Source organism: Falco rusticolus, chromosome 3, assembly GCF_015220075.1.
Source record: "Falco rusticolus isolate bFalRus1 chromosome 3, bFalRus1.pri, whole genome shotgun sequence".
NCBI classification, from domain to species: Eukaryota; Metazoa; Chordata; class Aves; order Falconiformes; family Falconidae; genus Falco; species Falco rusticolus.
In genome coordinates, this window is record NC_051189.1 from 13,124,028 (window position 1) to 13,142,128 (window position 18,101).

At 62.4% G+C, this 18,101-nt stretch overlaps 2 protein-coding genes across 2 annotated transcripts in view; one reads left to right on the forward strand and one right to left on the reverse strand.

Moving 5' to 3' along the window:
- BOP1 (BOP1 ribosomal biogenesis factor) overlaps positions 1-18,101 on the forward strand; it is a 69,783-nt gene that overhangs the window by 38,106 nt on the left and 13,576 nt on the right. The gene's annotated exons all lie outside the window — the stretch shown is intronic.
- Positions 7,593-17,395, reverse strand: SCX (scleraxis bHLH transcription factor). The gene is made up of 2 exons (XM_037380905.1): positions 16,456-17,395; positions 7,593-8,330 (listed from the first exon to the last, which is right to left on the reverse strand). Exons 1-2 carry the CDS (start codon positions 16,972-16,974, stop codon positions 8,292-8,294), a joined length of 558 nt encoding a protein of 185 aa, XP_037236802.1. The 5' UTR covers positions 16,975-17,395; the 3' UTR covers positions 7,593-8,291.

Genomic DNA, 18,101 nt, shown 5'->3' on the forward strand with positions numbered 1-18,101 from the left:
CCCGGCTTGCTCGGTGTGAAGCCAGAGCTCTGCCTTAAGCTGTAAACCAGGAGAGCTGCAGGTAGTCGCTGTTTCGGAAGGGGCTGTTTGGCAGCAGGGCTGACCACACAGGAGAGCACCCCATCTCGTACCCGCACAAGGAGGTGCTTGATCCCGGTGCCATGCGGCTTCCTGGTGGCACCAGGGACACAGGAATGGCAGCGTCGGCCCCGCCAGACTGCCTGGGCATGGCCCCCTCCCCCAGCCATCTGCGGGTTCCTGCAGGATTAAGCAGAGGAAATCTGGAATTGGGTTACTCTCAATATTGAACCTGCCATTATGATGTTTTTTATTTTGTTCTATTCCGATCGAATTGGATGCAGCCTCCTTTTTAGCCCTTAATGGCTTGGCTTTGAGAATTTCCTTCAAAATTACACCACTGGCTTCCTGTTTTTAGAGCTCCCCGGAGCCCCGCAGCCGTGTGGAATAGCTGGGGAAATTGATCCCCGGAGCTGAGCTGGAGCGTTTGAGACCTGCCGTGCCTGTGGGTGTGCGCGGGCGTGTTTGGGCTTTCTTCTCTTTCTTTTTTTATCATTTCACTCGTCCCCCGGGGCCGAGGGCTGAGCACTCGTAAACAGAGTTAGTGCATGCCTGCGCAAGGAGAAAATCCCACCGACTGGCAAGTCTGCAGCCACGCTTTCCTCTTCTTGCTGGGGTGCGGAGGGAGGAGGAGCCCTGGGGAGGACCGGCAAGGAGGGATGGTGGCCCAGGGAGGGGCCAGGTCCCCCCAGGCACTGCTGCTCCTGCCCTGGAGCCCTCCTTGTGGTGGCGAGACCCATCTCCTCTTTCTGAAACCCAGTGGCGAGACCCATCTCCCCTTTCTGAAACCCGTCTGCATGCAAACCCGCATGTGCTGTGGTCTCTCTGGGGGAACGGGACCTGCAATCTCGTGTTCTTCATCCCTGGTCCTGCCCTGTCGCATGCAGGGTTTCCCCCAGTGGCAGGTTGTCTCTCCTCACTCCCAGCATATGATTGGGAGCAGAAACAACTGCCTGGAGCTGTCGTGGAGCTCTGGGCAGCCTCCTCTAGCTGGGTCAGGCTGTACGGGTGATGCTGTGCCTCGGTGATGCTGTGCCTCGCAGGACTCAGGTTACTGCGTGTGTGGTACGGTGCATTTGTCTTTTCAGAGGCTCCCAGCATCCTTCCAGTGGCCCTGAATGGCTGTCTGCTTTCCCTGGGGTGAGTGTGGCTGTGCCATCTCCACGCCTCTTGCCAGCCTGGCCCCTTGCCTGGCCAGCCCCACGTGTGGCACAGGCCAGTGCCCAGGCTGGGGAATGTGCTGCTGGTTACCAGCAAGTGCTGCACCCAGACCCAGCTGCTCTCAGAGCATGCTGACTAACGCAGAACTTGGATTACTTAGGTTAGTCACCATATGGTTGCTGGAAAGCATTTTTCCAGGCTGCATTTGTGTGGCTTTCCCTAGGGATCTGTCAGCAGGTAGAATACCAGTAAGCAGTTAACTGGGGATCTGGAAAGGTGCTGGAGCTGAAAAGGCCAGTGGCACTCCTGCCCCAGATCATCCCAGACTCACAGCAGTGATCCCCAGAAGCACTCCTGCTTCCCCAGTAGCACTCCCAGCTCCCCAGCAGCACTCCCAGCTCCCCAGCAATGATGCCAGCTCCCCAGTAGCAATCCCAGTTCCTCAGTAGCACTCCCAGCTCCCTAGTAGTACTCCCAGCTCCTCAGTAGTACTCCCAGCTCCCCAGCAGTGCTCCCAGCTCCCCAGCAGCACTCCCAGCTCCTCAGCAGTGATCCCAGCTCCCCAGTAGCAATCCCAGCTCCCCAGTAGCACACCCAGCTCCCCAGCAGCGCTCCCAGCTGCCGTGCAGGCATGGGGCTGCTCCTGCCCGTGCTCTCGGGGCCCTGGCCCTGCTGCTTCCCGCTCAGCTTTTCCTGAGCTGCTTTGGCTGCCGGCGAGCACCGAGCACGCAGCGGCTGCCTCTCCTTGCACCTGAAGCCGTGGGGCAGGATCCTCTCCCTGGCCCCTGCGGCCCGAGCTCTCTGGAGAGCTGCCGGGCTGTGCTGGCCCCGCTCCATCCCCGAGTGCCGGCCAACGTGTGCCCCACCAGCTGCTGCGCCGGCAGCTCCCCAAGGCATTGTGCTGTGCCGCTCCTCCAGCTTCCAGCCTGCCATGGTAAAGCCCTTCTGCCCTGGTCCTCCGGCTGTCGCTGCCGCGAGCGGGCTCTGTCCATCTGGAGCATCTTCCTGCGTCACCAATTCCCTGCTGGGACAGTCCCCGGGGACTCCCCTGGCACTGGGACTGAGAGGGGTGGCATCCCCAGCTTGTCTGGAGCCAATTCTTTCCCTGTCTGGTAAATGCAGGAGATAAGCAGGCTGGACTTGAACCCCAGCAGCCCAGAGCATGCGTGGGACGGACAGGGTTCTCCCTGGAGGGCAGGTTTCTGCAGCCTCAGCAGTACGGGAGTGTTTGGGAAAAGCTGCCTAAGGGAGGTTTCATCCCCTTTTCCACCTGTGCCTGGGGAAGTTGTGGCATCTCTACCCTGGAGATGCTCAAACCCAGCTGGACACGGCCCCGTTGTCCCGTGGGATCCTGAGCAGCCTGCTTCAGCTGACCCTGCTGTGGTCGGTGCTGCAGCTCTGCGACAGGATTTTTCCTGCGCCCGCCATGGCGGGGGGCAGCTGGGCCCCTTGCAAGGAGCTCAAGAGCATCCTCCCCTTGCGTTGCTTCTGCTTGCGCGTGCTGGTGGCTGGCTGCATCGCCTCCTTCGGCACCTCACCCGCTCGTTTTCCTCTGCAGCTTCTGGCCTTTTGCAGAACAGCAGGGAGAGGAAAACACTTGGCGAGCCCGCTGGGCCGGTGCCCGGCAGTGCGGTGACAGGCACCAGGGACCCATGGGGATGCTCCCGAATTGCTTGAGCCCTTGGCAGCGGCGCTGGGCGAAGGCAGGCGGCTCCGTGCCATGGGGAGTGGGTCGGAGACCTGCTGGCCCCCTGAGCGCTCGTGAGCCAATGCTGCAGGGAGCAGGGGGGTCAGGCGAGGGGAAGGGGTGCCGGGGGAGCGATGCCGGGGGTCAGGTGAGGGGCAGGGGTGCCTGAGCTCTGCTGGCCCTGCAGCTGGCCAGCCTCGAAGCTAGGAGGGCTGCAGCACGCCCTGGGGCAGCTCTGTTTCCCCAGCCGCCAGAAAGGTGTGTTTAAAGACCCTTTTCCTTTCTTCTTGAGACCTCTGTAAGGCTTTACTAGCTAACCTATAATTTTCACCTGCATTATTTTAATAGCTTGCCAGCTGCACACGTTGCCGAAGGGCGGCAGAGAAAGGGGCTGGGGGAGGTGTGTGGAGGGGATCGGGAGCAACGGCAGCAGCGTGCAGGCCCCCGTCCCGGGGGCAGGGACACGGGGGTGCTGCCGGAGGGGCTGTGCACACCACGCACTGCACCGCCAGCTCCGTGCCCGAGCTGCCCTGCGCAGGAGAGTCACGCTCAGCCTCTGTGAACTCGCTGCTGGTTTAGCTCTGGCATTTTGGCTCAGCTGCCACGCGGTCTGTGCCAGTCGGCAGCTTTGGGACAGGTGTGGGGGCAGATGGTGAGAAGCTGGGCTGGGCATAGCGGGAGGCGTGGTGGTGCTGACAGGCATCACTGGCATCACTGGGCTAACAGGTATGAAAGTGCTGTGAGGCTGCCCTGCTGGCATCCAGGGGTCTCTGCTGTTAGTTCGGTGGTCATTGCCGGGGCATCCCAGTCACTCTGGAAGGCGCGGGGGTCAGTGAGGGTATGGCCGTGATGGGCAGCAAGATCCTGCAGCGGGGCTGCTGGCAGCTCCATCTTGGGCTGCTGCTGGTGCTGGGGTGTCGTGGGTTGGCGCTGGCTCAGACCCCCAGCTGGTGTTTGGAGGGGTGCAAAGCCCGTGGCAAGCGGTAGCCTCAGCCTGTGCCGTGGGCTGGGCGGTGACGGAGGCAGCATTCATTCCCGACTGCTCGAGGTGGAGCGGCTTGCTGCGAAACCTCTCGTCTCTCCGCTGGCAGGGGTTTTGCTGAGCAGTTCTGCCCGGAGGAGAGGAGGGTGGGGGGAAACGGGCTGGTGCCTCCCCACCTCGGCCCAGCGTGCTGTGGCACCACGGTGTGACACCGCGGACTGTTCCCAGGCAGCAACTGCAGTGCGGTTCTGCTCTGGGATCTGCTTCGTGCAATCATCCGTTTTGTTTCTTTCTCTGCTGGTTGTGGGTTCTCCTAGCTCTCCTGGTTGTGGGTTCTCCTGGCTCACAGTGAGGGCAGGAGCTGCCAGCTCTCGTCCCCTGGAGCATGTCTCAGGTGACCAAAGGTGGGGTAGCACTGTGGGGACTGGCTTTCAGCCCCAAAGCCCTCTGCTCCTTCCTCTGCCTCCAGCGGGAGCTGACCCATGCTCCTGGAGCTTGCAGCACGGCTGCGGGCCGGGGGCTGCGCTCTGGGGAACATCCCAGGCGCTGAAGGCAAGGGCTGGAGTGGGAATTACGAGGAGAGCTGTGGTGCCCGGGGCTGGCAGCGAGGAGCTCGCAGGAGCCCACCCAAGGCTTGCTGCCAGTCCCGCGGGAGCGTTGCTGAGGGAGCTGCAGCCCGTCTCCCTGACCTTCCCGAGCCAGCGGCACGTCCTGGATGTGGGCAGACGTGCAAATCCTGCAGCTACCTGTGACTTCACAGAGCAAATATGTGGTGGAAAATTGCTCTGCACCCGGGCAGGCCCTATCACACAGCTGAGAGCAATTGCCGCACAGCTCTCTGCGGATGGCCGCCCGTCCCCCCGGCACCAACCGGTGAGCAGACATGGCCTCCCGAGCTGGGAATGCTTTTCTGCTGGTCGTGGGAGCTTTTCACCTCTTGCAGCGTGGCACGTGCCCCACGTGCATCGGGAGCAGGGCAAGGAGGTGAGCAGCTGCACGGGGGAATGGACCTGGCTGCTGCCTCCGCTCATGGCTGTGCCTGCTGGACGCAGCCCATCGGCACTTGGCTTTGCACAGAGCCTGGTGCTGCCAGCAGCGCAGCTGGGGAGTGCTGTTAGAGCAGGAGGAAAGCTGCATCTCCTGCAGCTGTACCTGTGCAAGCACGTCCCTTTCTGGCTGGCTCTGGAGCTTTTTCCCTGCTCCACCCGGACAGAGCAGTGCCTGCGCTCGGCTCGTGGTCACAGTGATGAGCTGGGAGAGGAATGTGTGCCTGGAAGAGGCCCCACGGGATCCGGTGGCAGCATCGTGGAGCTGCTGCCTGCCAAGGTATGCGCGGCACGCTGTCTGCCAGGGCACTGCTGCTCGGGCCCTCCTCTTCTGCTGTGCCTTCTGCACCTTGTTGGTGCCGAGCTGTGGCTCGGCAGCTTCACTTCAGCTCGGATGCTCCAGTGGTGCGGGGACCCAGCGGATTGCCGGCACCGTTCCACCAGGCCCATGCAAAGGCAAACCACACTGCCTTGCCGTGTTTTTATTTGCTTGAGCACCGATCCCCTGTCCCTGCATGACCGCAGCAGCCTCGGTGTGGGTGGGGACAAGTTGGCAGCGTCCCTTGGAATTGGTGAAGCATCATTTAAGTGTTGAGTGTTACGACCTCATCTGCAGGACTCGAAAGGGCTCCACTGAATCGAAGTTTTCCTCCCCAGTGCCTCCAAATTTCATTTCAACAGTATCCATCACTGCTTGTGTATGCCTCTGAGTCCTGCCTGAGAGGCAGGGAGGCTTTCCAAACCTCTTTCTCCAGCTTCGAAACCACTAATATTGAAATTAAAAATCTAAAAATTTCCATCCCCGTAAAGCGGAGCACTTCCAAATCCCGGCACCCAGCCGGGCTCCCTGCGAGCAAAGCACCAGACATGTCAAACTAGCAGCCCCACACTCGAGCCACTCGGGGCCTCTGAACCCTTCAGCGTGAAAGGAACGGCCCGTTGCCACTCTGTTAGTGCTGGGGGAGCTGGGCCAAGCGGTGGCACGAGCTGCCTCTGACGTTCCTGTAGCCAAGGGCCGTGCGGAGCAGCGAGGGAGCCCTCCTGCACCTCCTGGCCGGGGAGCTTAGCATGCCTGGTGGCTGTGTGCTGTGCCCGGCTGGGGGACGCTGCCCTACCCCAGCCCATGGCTTGCCAGTGGCAGAGGGCCATATTTCCCAACGCTGGACTGGTGTATGTGGAAGGAGGAGCTGTGGACAGTTGTGCGCTGCTTCCCAGTGCTGAGCATCCCTAAGCCCTGCTGCTCCCCCCTTGTCTTCCCCGCCACAGAGCGTGGCCCCCAGCCCCTCCAAGACCCACCCACAACCCTCATAATTCATCCCAGGCAAATTGTAAAAGCTTTCGGTCATCTTTGGGGAGTGCCTGCGACCAGTGTGGAGCAGCCCTGGGTCCCAGGGGACTGGGCTCTCCAGGGCTCACAGCCGTTCCTGTCTTCAACAGCTGGTGTCCCCTGCACAGCTGGGGGCAGGGTGCGGTGGTCCCCAGGACACTGGCTGGCACCCCTTCGGCTGCCCACCTCGATCCCGGGCCCCGGGCAGTGGCCAGGTCCCTGCTGCGCTGAGCAGGGAGATGCTTTGTGGCACGTTTTAGCCATCCAGGCTGGGCCCACCTGCACCGCGGGTACTCGCCAGCGCTAGCGAGGGGTGCCGTGGTCTGCTGGCTCCCCGTGTGCCGTGGGGTCCGGAGCGCTGGCTCCTCCTTCCCCCTGCCGCAGCACATGGAGCCCACCGCCCCAGTGCCCTGCGCTGCCTCCCATCTTCCTGGCCTCTTTCCTCTCCAGCCCCCTCTCACGGCATCCCCCCCAGTCCTGCACACACACGGTGCCAGCGTACCGGTGCCAGCGTACCCCTCCCCGCCGAGCTGGGTGCCAGAGCACCCCGGGTCCCTCCCACAGAGGGGGTTCCCAAGGAGGAGGGGTTCAGTATGACCAGCAGCCCGTGTCCCTCAGGGGAGGTCTGGGTCCCACTGGCAGGGCAAGGAGAAGCTGGCGTTTCTGGTGCGTGCATGTATCACCGGCAGAGCTCAGAGCCCCGGCCCACCGGGACCCCGCACTCGAGCAGCCATTTGGCACAGGGACTGACCCCCATTGGGTTCCCGAGGGGCTGGAGGGAGCGAGGAGGAGCTGGCAGCCCCTCACCTGCTGCTCGAGGGGGCCAGGGCTCAACCTTGACTCCATCTTGCGCATTTTAGAACCTCAGGACGCTGTTTTGGTGACATAAGGAGCATTTCATTGCCCTGCAGCCAGAGGCCCACGCAATCTCGGAGCGAGCGCCGGAGCGCCGGCAAGCGCTGAGATGCCATGGCGTATGTGTGTAATTTATTTCCCCAGGAAACTCAGCTCAGCTGCAGCATCTGGTTTTCACTGAGTCCCTGCTTTTTACCTGGTCCTCCAGCTGGGTCTAAGCATAGCACATGGGGCTCAGTGCTTGCCCCAGGCCACCCTGTGGGAAGGGTCGTCTCCCCCCCCCCCCCCAAACCCTGCGCCTGGGCTCAGTCCCAAGGGCAGGGGGGCAGGCGGAGGAGCTGTGCCTGGCGCAGGGAGTGGACCTCGAGCTGTGGCTCCATCGCTTGCTGACCGGCCGGTGTTTAAAGCCAGTGTGGGTGAGGTGAAACCAGAGGTTTATTGTGTGAGAGGGGTCAGGGGCTCTGGAAGGAAGGAAGTTCCTGCCCTGAGTCTGAACCATATTCATTTTTAATTATACAAATTGCTCAGGCTTTATATTATCATATCAATGACATGAAACACCAGCATGTATTGATTAAACTCAACAAATGCAGCACCCCAGGATTCAGAGTTCAGGGGATGGAGTGGCTCAAAGCTGGAAGGGGACAGGGAGAGCAGGGTGTTTCCATAAGCGGTTTCACCAGCGCTGCTCAAGTCAGACCTGGGACGGGGCACGTCCGAGTGCCAGCTCTCCCCCAGGAGCCGCCTTGTGTGGCATCCGCAGAGACCGGGGCAGGGACTCCCCTTCCAAGGAGCCCCGGAGCAAGTCCCCTGCCCCTTCGGCTCACCGGGCAGCGGCTGCATTGCCTGCGCCATCACGGAGTGTCCTTGCGCAGCGAGCATTCCTCTGAGCCGCCGCACGCGGTCCTGCAAAGTCCTGCCGCGTCCGTGTTCGCCTCCCATCTGCGGTCACCCCTCCGAGCCGGGGGAGGACACCTGGCCTCTGCCAAGGTGTGTGTCCGGGTCAGGGTAAGGTCCTCCGGGGCGATGCCGTGCAGCTCTCCCCAGCAGCAGGGTGAAGGCAGGAGTGTCCATGGCTGTGGTTTTGTGTGTGTGGCTTTTCCATCCTTCCTCCTTCTGCTCCTCCTTGTTGTCCTTCCTGAAAACTGTGATCATCTAGCTCCGAATCGCCGTCTTCCTGTCTCGGTCTTTACTCTGCAGAGAAAAAGGAGAAGGCCAAGTTAAAAAAACACACCTGGGGCTGGGAGTTTTGCCAGGACGCTGGCTGCAGCCCGGGAGCCTCTCGCTCCTCCCCGCGCGGGTGCTTGGCAGGAGAGTCCTGCGGCAGCTCTGCTCTGACAGCTCCTGGGAGCCGTGGGGCAGCTTTCCCGAGGTGTCATTGTCATCCCTCCATGTCTCTCGGCAAGGGGTAGGGGTCTGGAGGAGTCAGCAGGACCCGGAGCTGCATCTGCCCCAAAGCCCTGCTCCTGCAGGTGCCTTCATATCTGCCCTGCCTGCCAGGGGATTCCCCTTACTGCCTCCCCTCTGCCACCTGCGCTCGTCGGGATGCCTGGCACTTCACCGCCCTGTGCCGCGCCCCAGCATCCAGCCGCCTGCCTCCCGAGCCCTCTCCCCGCACAGAGGTAGCGGCAGGACGGGAACCCTCTACACTGCCCGAATCGCCGATAGCAGCGCTGGTCTGGGGGCCTCTGCAGCCCAAGTTCCTGCGGTCGGGACCTCTGCGCTCTGCTGAGGCCTCAAAAACACTAGCCTGTCCCTGTCCACCTGGTTGGGGACCGCAGCTTGCAGGAAACTTTCCTGGGCCATCGCAGAGTCCTCCTGGCCAGCCCCTCGGTGGCAGCCGGGCTGCGAGTTGGGTTTTGCTCCCCGGGCACCAGAAAAGCCCACCAGCACCAGCACCACCACCATTACCACCAGCAGCCCCACCAGCCCCACCACTGCCCCAGCCAGGTGTGCGCAGGCAGAGCTGGCGCTTCTCCTTTCCAGTTTGATGGGATTCCTGGCTGTCTGGAGTTTGACCAGGTTGGCTGCAGGTCTCTCCACCCAGGGACCAGGTGCTAGGTGGTGTTTCCACTTCTTTGCTGGCCTGTGGCTTGCCAGCGTGTCCCGGCTGAGGCCACGTCCCGGGGCTGGTCCGCAGGGCTTGCTGCTGCGCAGCCTCCCCCACGGCTGCACGTGCGGCCCCTGCTCTGACTCTTCCTTTGTTACCAGGGGTGGGGAGGGGAGGGGAGGGGAAGGGGAGTTCAGCTCAGAAATGGTAAAATTAAATTTCCCAGATGTTCAGGCCCCAGGAGTTCTTGTGCTGTCTGGAGAGGAAATGGGGATTCGGAAAATCCCGCCTCATATTTTTTCCCCTATCACCTTGCCTTTCCGCTGCCATTAAGTGCAGCAGGAACAGTAAATTACAGGGCTGCGGAGCTGTCCCATCTTGTAGATACCGTGGGGGGAGCGGGGGGATGGCGCTGGGGCAAGGCATGGAGCTCCTGGGCTCTGCCCGTGGCTCTGGGCAGCTCGTCATCCATGCCTGCAGGCAGCTTTTGGGGGTGCGCACAGAGCCCTCCACTGCCCGGCACTGTCCCCATCCCTACAGCCCGGCGATGTGCCACCCCATGCCCAAATCATGGGGTTTTGCACATAAAACCTGCAGGTGGGTCCAGACTCCCGTCCCCACTGGCTGATGCCAAGGCCTGGCCGTCCCGTGGGCTTGGTGGCAGGGTGACCGTGGGCTGGGTCGTGGCAGGAGGGATGTGGGGAGTGCTGGTGGCGACAGCCGTTGCAATGAGGGCACTAAGCTTTCCCCTCTGTGCCTGGGGCGAGGGCAAGGGGGGGCTCCATCCTGGGGTCGCCTCAGCCATGCCTGTGCTGGAGCCTGGAGCGGCTGCTCCGAGCGGTGCCTCTGGGTGCCCTGCAGCTGCAGCTGCCCCTGCAGACCCGTTGGGGCAGGGCACCGCCAGCCACGGTGGAGCAAGGGCGGCTCTCCCAGTGCTCTGTGCCGAGCACCCGGGCTCAGCCCTTCCTGCGCCTGCCCCCACTGCGTCCAGCGTGGCACTCGGCGCCGCAGGGGAGGTGGCTGCCAGCGGTTTTGCTGCAACAAGCAATCAAACCTAAGGGATGCAGGCAAAGCAGTGTGTGACAGGAGCCCAAACCCATCATCCCACTCATCCCTCTCTTTCCTCCTCTCCCCCTCCTCACAGTTACTGTTACCCCTGACGCAGGCTGCGAGTTTCTCAGTGTTGAATCACAAGCCTGCTCGGCTGAGGCTGCCCTTAAAAAAGCTTTGCCAGCATTTTGCCTCCCGAGGGACAGAGCATTAAGAGCCAGCAGCTCTGAGCTGGGCACCCATGGCTGCACAGGGTCCAGTCAGCAAAACCCTCTGTGATCGGCTGCCTCACTCACCCCAGGTGCTGCGGCACCCCCTGTGCCTGTGGCAGGGGCTGGCGGTGGTGGTTCAGCCAGACCCAGCACACCCACGCTGCCTTCCCGGCACTCAGCCGCTGCCCATATTGCCCCCTCCTGCTCCGTGCAGTGATGCCAGCTGCCCTGGCAGGGCTCCTCGCCAGCCCCAGCCCTTTTGCCAAGCCCCACAGGTCCCTGCAGGCCAGGTTAAACTCCCCCCTGATATCGCTGCTCTCCTGCTTGGTTACCTTGCCCCTTCCCGAGGTCCTGTCCTAGCTGCCCAGGAAAACCTGCACTCCTCTCATCACTCTGCTCCGGCCCTGTGCCCTGTCGCATCTCTCTCTACTGAAAACTCCTCTCTGCTCCCTTTCCCTGGGACCAGAGCTGGTTTGGTAGATGCTCTGGAAGAGTTTGCTGAAGGGCTCCTGCCTCACCTGCCTCACGTGCCCCCTGCCAGGGCAGGCATCGGGCAGGGGCTGGGGGTCTGCATGGCCATCACCTTTCTCTCCCCATGCTGCCTGGAAGCGCTGCAGCCTCTCTCCTCCTGCCCATTCCTCTGGGGGATGGCGAGGCACAGACCAGCCTGCGGCGCCTGGCTCTGCCCTCCCTGCCCACCTGCTCTGCCCACGAAGGGTGGCTGCAGGACCTGGAGCTGCTCCGGCCCCTGGCACAAAGCTGGTGGCACTGAGCCACTGCCTGCCCCTCCGGCTCCTCTGCCCGGGATGGGGCAGCGTGCACACACAGCGGGTACCCCTCTGTCCCTTCCCTCCACTCTGATTGACACGGGGGCCCGGGGGCTTCTTTTACAGCCTTGCCATGCCCCAGGCTCGGTTGCTTCTCTCTGACACGTCACCTGGCTGGCGGTGCTGGCAATTAACGCCACGGCTGTGCCATGACCCCATCCTGCTCTTTGCAGGGCTCCCACCTGCCTGCAAAGGGCTGGCTGGGTCAGGCATGCCACCTCAAGGTCAGGGGAGAGCGATCATGCTCTGGCCCCCCCCCAAGGGGCTGCAGCATGGGCTGGGTGCTCTCTGTGGGTCTGGGTTCCCAGAAGACGCAGAGGGGAAGCTTGAGTGTCACTCTGCCTGCGCCCCAGGATCAGGTATGGCTCTGCATGGCTGGCCTAGGTGGGATGTTCTGCTGCCGCTGTGGCTTGGGAAGGGACGTGGTGCTCGTTGCACTGTTCCTGCCCGTGGGTGATGGGACAGGTCAGCCCTCCGGTGAGTCAGGCTGGGGGCTTTAGCCGTGGTTGCCCTTGTGACACCTTTTAGCTCCCGGGTGGTCTCAGTGTCCCCTCCCTCGTTTGCCTTCCGTGCAAATGCGTGCTCTTGCGCCAGAAGACAGAGTGGCCACTGCTGGCCACTCTTCCTTCATCACTTCAACTGGTGTGCAATGCCGGCACTGACTGCTCAAGGTGACCCCCACTCTGCCCCCAGGCCCCCTTGCCCCTCAGTCCCTTACAGCTCAACGCAACGCGGGCAGCAGGGACAAGTGCTTGGTGAGGGCGGGTGGCACACAGAGGATGCTGCGAGGGCCCTCAGCCCAGAGCAGCTTTGGCAAGAGGCCTGGCTTGGGTTTGGACTTACGGGCATTTACACAAGCCCAGTCCACCACCCCCGACCCAGGCAGTGTGCGAGCTGCTTGAGCTGTGGCTCTTCACAGCAACTCTCCCAGCTGACACGGTCGCTGGAGGAGAAACCTGATCGTGTCCCCCCCCCAGTGAGTGCTGATGGGACGATGGCACAGGCAACAGCTATGGAGGAAAACCCGGAGAAGCACAAGCCTGGCGGGGATGATGGGTGTCCAGGGCACCATGGCCCCGGGACCCCACTCCCGGCACTCTCTTACGGGAGCGGCAGGAGCCTGCTCCCTGGCAATGCTGGGGACTGTCCCCTCTGTCACTGCCACCCGCCCACACATTGTCCTGGAACGCCTGTGGCGAGTGCGACGCTCCTACCACTTGGCATCCACCTCCCTCCTGCTTGTGTCCTCACTGGGGCCTTGGCCAAGTCCAAGGCCTTGTCCCCACATGGGTTTTTAACCTTTTGATTAGTTCCGGGGGAACTGACAGAAGCCTGAGCAGCCGCCAGCCTCGGCAGCTCCTTCCTCCAGCGGGCGGGGGACACCTACGTGAGTCATTTTAAAGAAAGATCTTTCCAGCGAGGAGATGGTGTTGGGTTCAGCGCTATCTGGGAAAGTCCCTGGGATAAGGCCTCGGGATGCCTGGGTGCGAGGCAAGGCTGAGTCATGCAGCATGAATCTGGGCAAGCCCCTTCGCCCCCGGGGTGCTGCTCAGCCAGCAAAAGTGATTTGAGGCCTTTGGTTTGAGGCATAGGCCGTGGAAAGTGCTGCCCAACTCAGCTGTCCCTTGGGGTGCCCGCAGCATCTGGCAACCCCAAACACCCCATCCGAGCCCTGTCCTGTGACCCCTGTCACGAGAAGGAGCATCTGCACAGCAGCCCACACCTTCTGTCCCGTTTCCCCTCTCGCAGTGACTGCAGATGCTCACCCACCGCATCCCTGGTGCTCCTGCCTTCCCCACCAGGGTGCCTGGGGGCCAGGCGGCCACGCTGTCTCACAGGCTTGTGCCACGTCTGCCATCTCCTGCCAAATTCCTGCCAAGCTTTTAACGAGGGGAGCTGAGACATCAGGTGTCATGGCTCAGGGGCAGCCTCCCACGCTCGGGTGGGGATGGCATGCCCGGCGCGTCCAGGGGCTTTTGGGCAGGAGGTTTTAGGGAGCTGGCCACAGCAGGCACCTGCAGGCTGGCCAGCTCTCACGGGGGAGCCGGTGGCACATCTGGCACCAAATGGACGGCCAGAACTGGTGGCAGGGGGCAAATGGGGCAGGGGCTTGCCAGGGGGCACCACAAAGGAGAGCCCTCCCAAGGTTACCCTTTCTTTGGCAAAGGCGAGAAAGATGGAGGCAGATGGAATCACATACCCCAAGGCCACGTCGGCTGAAACGACATCCTTACCCGTGAGCGAAAAGGCATGGTGGAAAAGCAGACCTTTCCGAGGGGGACGGGTGGGCTGTGCTGAGCTGAGCACCCAGCAGCACGAGGCAGTGTATATTCTGGTATGATCAAGCTGCTCTCCTCTCAGCTCAGCGTGGAGCGAAGCTGTGTGTGTGTTTGGGAGAGAAGTGGCTCTGCCTCCTTCCCCGGTGGGACAGGTAGGTGGGAAGGGGGTCCTGGAGGAGCTGCGTGCCGTCGCTGAGCTCCCAAGCCGGTGGGTGCTGGGGCGAAGGGCCTGAGCTGCCGTGCACCTTGGCCCTGGCTCGGTGTTGGCCACAAGGCGAGGCCAGCAGCCCCGCATCGAGCTGCTTTCTCCGGAACGGGACGGTGGCCATCTGGCTCCCCAGAGCCAAGGCACCCAATGTCAAACGGACTGTGAGCTCCCAGCTGCGCCAGGTTTGCAGCTCCAGAAGAGACTGCTTCCATTTCCTCACCATTTGTCACAATACCTTCCTGATAAAAGATGGTTTATTTTATTCCTTTAACACACAATAAAACCTATCGAGTTGTTATCTGGCCGTAAAATCTCAAGCACAGAGCGAGTGCACTGCTTAGGCACTGTCTGTTCGGACCCGTCTTGCGAGCGTGAGCCTGACCTAGCTTATTTCTCAGCCAAACCCAAGTATCTCGTCCCCTTTGACTGCCACTCCGGATCTAATCTCGCCAAGGTTTATCCAGATGAGCTGCAGGAAGGGAGTTGGCCCATCTTGGCCCAGGAGTCCTGCGCTGCTTATCCTTTCCCTGCGCCTTGGCACATGTGCCTGTCCTGGGATTTGCTCCTGCACAGCAGCCTGTGCTGGGAAGTGATGCAAAAGCCATGATGGGAATTTATCAGAATTGGTGCAAAAGCGGAGATGGGGATTTATTGGAGTTGATGCAAAAGCGGCAATACCAGCAAAAGAGGGGGAGAATGCTTGATCTTTGTAGCTGTTGGAGGTTTCCCAACAGGCTGGTAACTGGAAGGTGGAGTTTTCCAGTTCAGCCCTGTAGGAGCTTCTTCCCCACCTGCAGCCTCTGTTTTTAAACTGGGCTGATACTGGCTGGGGCAGCTTGCTGGGGCACGAGGGCACTCGGCAGCTGGTGGTCTGCATCCCTCACCCACTGAGAAGCGTTGGACTCTGGGGCTTGTGAAAGCTACGGACGGGACAGGGTCTTGGTCTCCCTGGGTGTTCATCTTTGATGACCTAAGGTTTAGCGGCGCAAATCCCAGCAGTTGCAAAGACTCCCGACGCCATTCCCTCCTGCCTGCTGCTCCCGGCTCTGTCTCCTTCTCTAGTGAATTGGAAAGGATGTGCAAGGGGGATTAACAGCGTTTGGGGGTTTCCTGCTCTGAAATACTCAGGCTGTCAGAGTTTGCTCGTGACTAGTTTTACCGCCACTGCTTCATGCTTAATGAGCCTTGAATCCTTAACAAAGACTTCTCCCTCTTCAGGGCATTACTCACTGGGGTTAAACAGGTTCAAACGGTGCAGCATGCGTGCACGGCTCCGGCTGCCCTCCCGACGCCTCTGCCTCAGCTCTTGTGCTCCCATTTACCTCTGCCCTGCCAGACACCATCTGCACTGTCCAGGAGACCAACAGGTTTTTAAAACCCCGCTGCCCGGGACACAGCCTTCTTGAGCAAGGCTGGAGGCTCTTGACAGCCACCTCCTCCCAGTGCCTCCGCTCCCCCGTGGTTCTGTGTGCCTGGCAAGAGCTGCCCCATACGTTGGGAGAGCTCTGAGAAGGGCTGCAGCCCCGCATGGCTCCCCTGGGGCAGCTTGGCTTTCCCCACGCTGCTGGAGGTCTGACGGCACAGGGAGCTGCTCGCTGCCTCTCCTACCTGGTGGCAGTCAGGCAAACAGCCCCCGGAGCCTCGGCAGAGCTGCCACTGGAGCTGGATTTTCCCAGTCTGGCTGCCAGGCTTGTGTCCTGCTCCACCTGCCCCCCTCACCCTCCGTGGGCGGTTGGTGCCCACCCCACCGGAGCCGTGGGCTGGCATGGCAGGTGCTGGCTGGTGCTGGTGCCAGGCAGACAGGCAGACAGCCTCTGCTGGGACGCAGTGGGGAGCGCACATCCCTAAGGACAGGGGGCTGAGAGCCAGGAGCTGGGGACACTGGGTGGACTGGGTTGGCTGGAGTGTTACAGCTCCTACTCGGCGGTGGAGACTCACCAGTGCCTTCGGCAAACTGGGACAGCCCGTCCCACTTTGCGAGTGCTCGTGGGGCAGAGCTGTTGGTCCCCCCGATCCACTGGGATGCTGGAGGGGCACCTAAGTGCCCTGGCGGTAACCTCAGCTTCTCCCCATCCCTGTCCCAGCACGGCTCCCTGGGACACCAGGCCTGCAGCTGGGTGCGCAGGGGATGGAGCAGCTGGCCCTGTGGCCAGCCACCGGCCCCAGGGGGCTGGTAGCCCTGGCTGCCACCAGCCCCACACCCAGACCACTCTCAGCTCTCCGTCTGCTGCCTGTGCTCTGCCCGAGGGGAGAGGCAGATTCTTTCCAGACTCTTACTTTCCCTCCGCCCGATTTCCAGCTCCTAAAATCCCATTTCTCACCCTTGCAGGGTTTCCCCTTCTGTCCCTTTGCCTTTCAGCGAACGCGTGCGAGGTTTGGAAGCAGCTGCTGGGGGCTTTGGGCAGCAAATCTCTATGTGCTGAAGGGAGGCACCGTATTTTCCACCCCCAGGTTTTGGGCTTGCCAGCAGGGTCTGGCGTGCTCTGCAGCTCGTGTCGACACAGCTCCTCTCCCCCGTCATCCCATCTCCCCTTCGGCTCACAGCAGCCCCAACAGCTATAGCCAGCACCCCGGCGCTCCCTAACCCCTTCCTCGCGCGGCTGTGGCTGGGGACACCTGGGGGTCCCCCAACGCGACCAGCGCAGCCCCCTCCAGCCAAAAGCCCCGGGGGGACGGTGCGAGCAGCCACTTACCAGCTTCCTCTGGTTGCTGAGGCAGAAAGTGCAGATCTGTTTGGGCTGGGAGTTCTCGGTGTCGCGCGCGGGGGGGCTGCCGCCGCCGTGGTGGTAGAAGGCAGGGGTGGTGTGGCAGGGCTGCCCGTCCCCGCACGCCTCCCCCACCAGCAGCACGTTCCCCAGGTGGGAGATGTAGCTGGAGGCCAGTCTCAAGGTCTCGATCTTGGAGAGCTTTCTGTCGGCCGGCTCGGTGGGGATGAGCGTGCGGAGGGCGGTGAAGGCAGTGTTGACGCTGTTGGTGCGGTCACGCTCCCGCGCGTTGGCCGTGTGACGCTGCCGGGGCTCCCTGTTGATCCGGTTGGGTTTCTTGCCGCTCCTGCGCTTGCTGGCCTTGAGGCCATAGCCGTCGGCATCCAGGTGGTAGGGCTTCTCGTCGGAGCCGGAGCTCTCGCTGCCGTTCTCCTCGTCCTCCGACAGCATGCTGATCTCGGGGTACAGGTACCGGCTGGGGGCCGAGCGCAGCATGGCAAAGGACATGATGGGCGATGAGGGGACACCGGGGGAAGCCGCGTGGGGACCGCCGTGCTCTGCCGACCTCCTCCTGCTGCAGGCAGCCTCAGCTCCAGGCGCTCATGCTGCTGCCCCGCGGGGGTCCGGGGAGCCCCGGCTGGCTGGCAGCTGGTGTCGCCCTCCCCGGGCAGGGGCAGGCTGGGGCTGGGGGGTGGTGCTGCGGGGGGCCCCCTCCCCAGCTCCCCGCCGGCTGGCTCCGCGCTCTGGGGCTACGGGCTGCTTGCAGGCAGCGCTGCCTGTTTCCTCTCCCCACACATGTGCATCTTAAGGCTCCGAGTGTGGCAGGAGCTGGGAGTTTTATAGCAGCAGCAGTGGTCAGCCAGGCCCCTCCTCCGGCTCCGGCAGGCAGCCCTGCTCCAGCTCTGGATGTGGGAGCCCGACAGGCTCACGCCTACCTGAGCTCACCCTCCATCCCCGCAGGGGAATTAACCCTTCAGGGCTCGGGGGGGTGGGTTGTCCTGCCCGAGGCCAGTGGGCTGCAGGCACCGTGGCCAGGATGAGGATGGGAGCGCTTGCTGTGGTTCACCTGCCAGCCCTGAGCCTCGGCATGTGGTGGGCACACGGTGACCTGGGCGGCTTCCTCGCCCATTGACTGCCTGGACACGAAGCTGCTGGGGGGTGGGCACCGGTGTGGGCGTCCCTGGGGGCTCCCAGAGGGCCCCAGAAGATCCTCAGTGCTGAGGCAGGAGCAAGCCCAGTGCCTGCGGGGCTCGTGGGCAGCTCGCACCTCAGGCAGGGTTGGGGACAGGGCTGTGTCACCCCCAGGCTGGGGCTAGGGCTGCTCAGCAGTCCCTGCAACGAGAGAGCCCCTGAGAGCACTCCCTCCCCTTCCCGCAGCATGAGCAAATCCATCCTGCTGCTGCTGCTGCTGCTGCTGCTGCTGCTGCTGCTAATGGGGCAGAGAGGGAGGAATTAACCCTTGAGGAGCTGCCCACCGGCACACCTCCACCAAAGCTCCTGCCTGGTGCATGCCTGCTGCTTGAATTTGCTTTAATTTCCACCCCAGATTACAAGAACATCGTTTGTGTCTCTGTCACCTGGATAGGTGCGTGCAGGTACAGAGCCTGCTTGTGTCCCTGTAACCTCCCCCCATA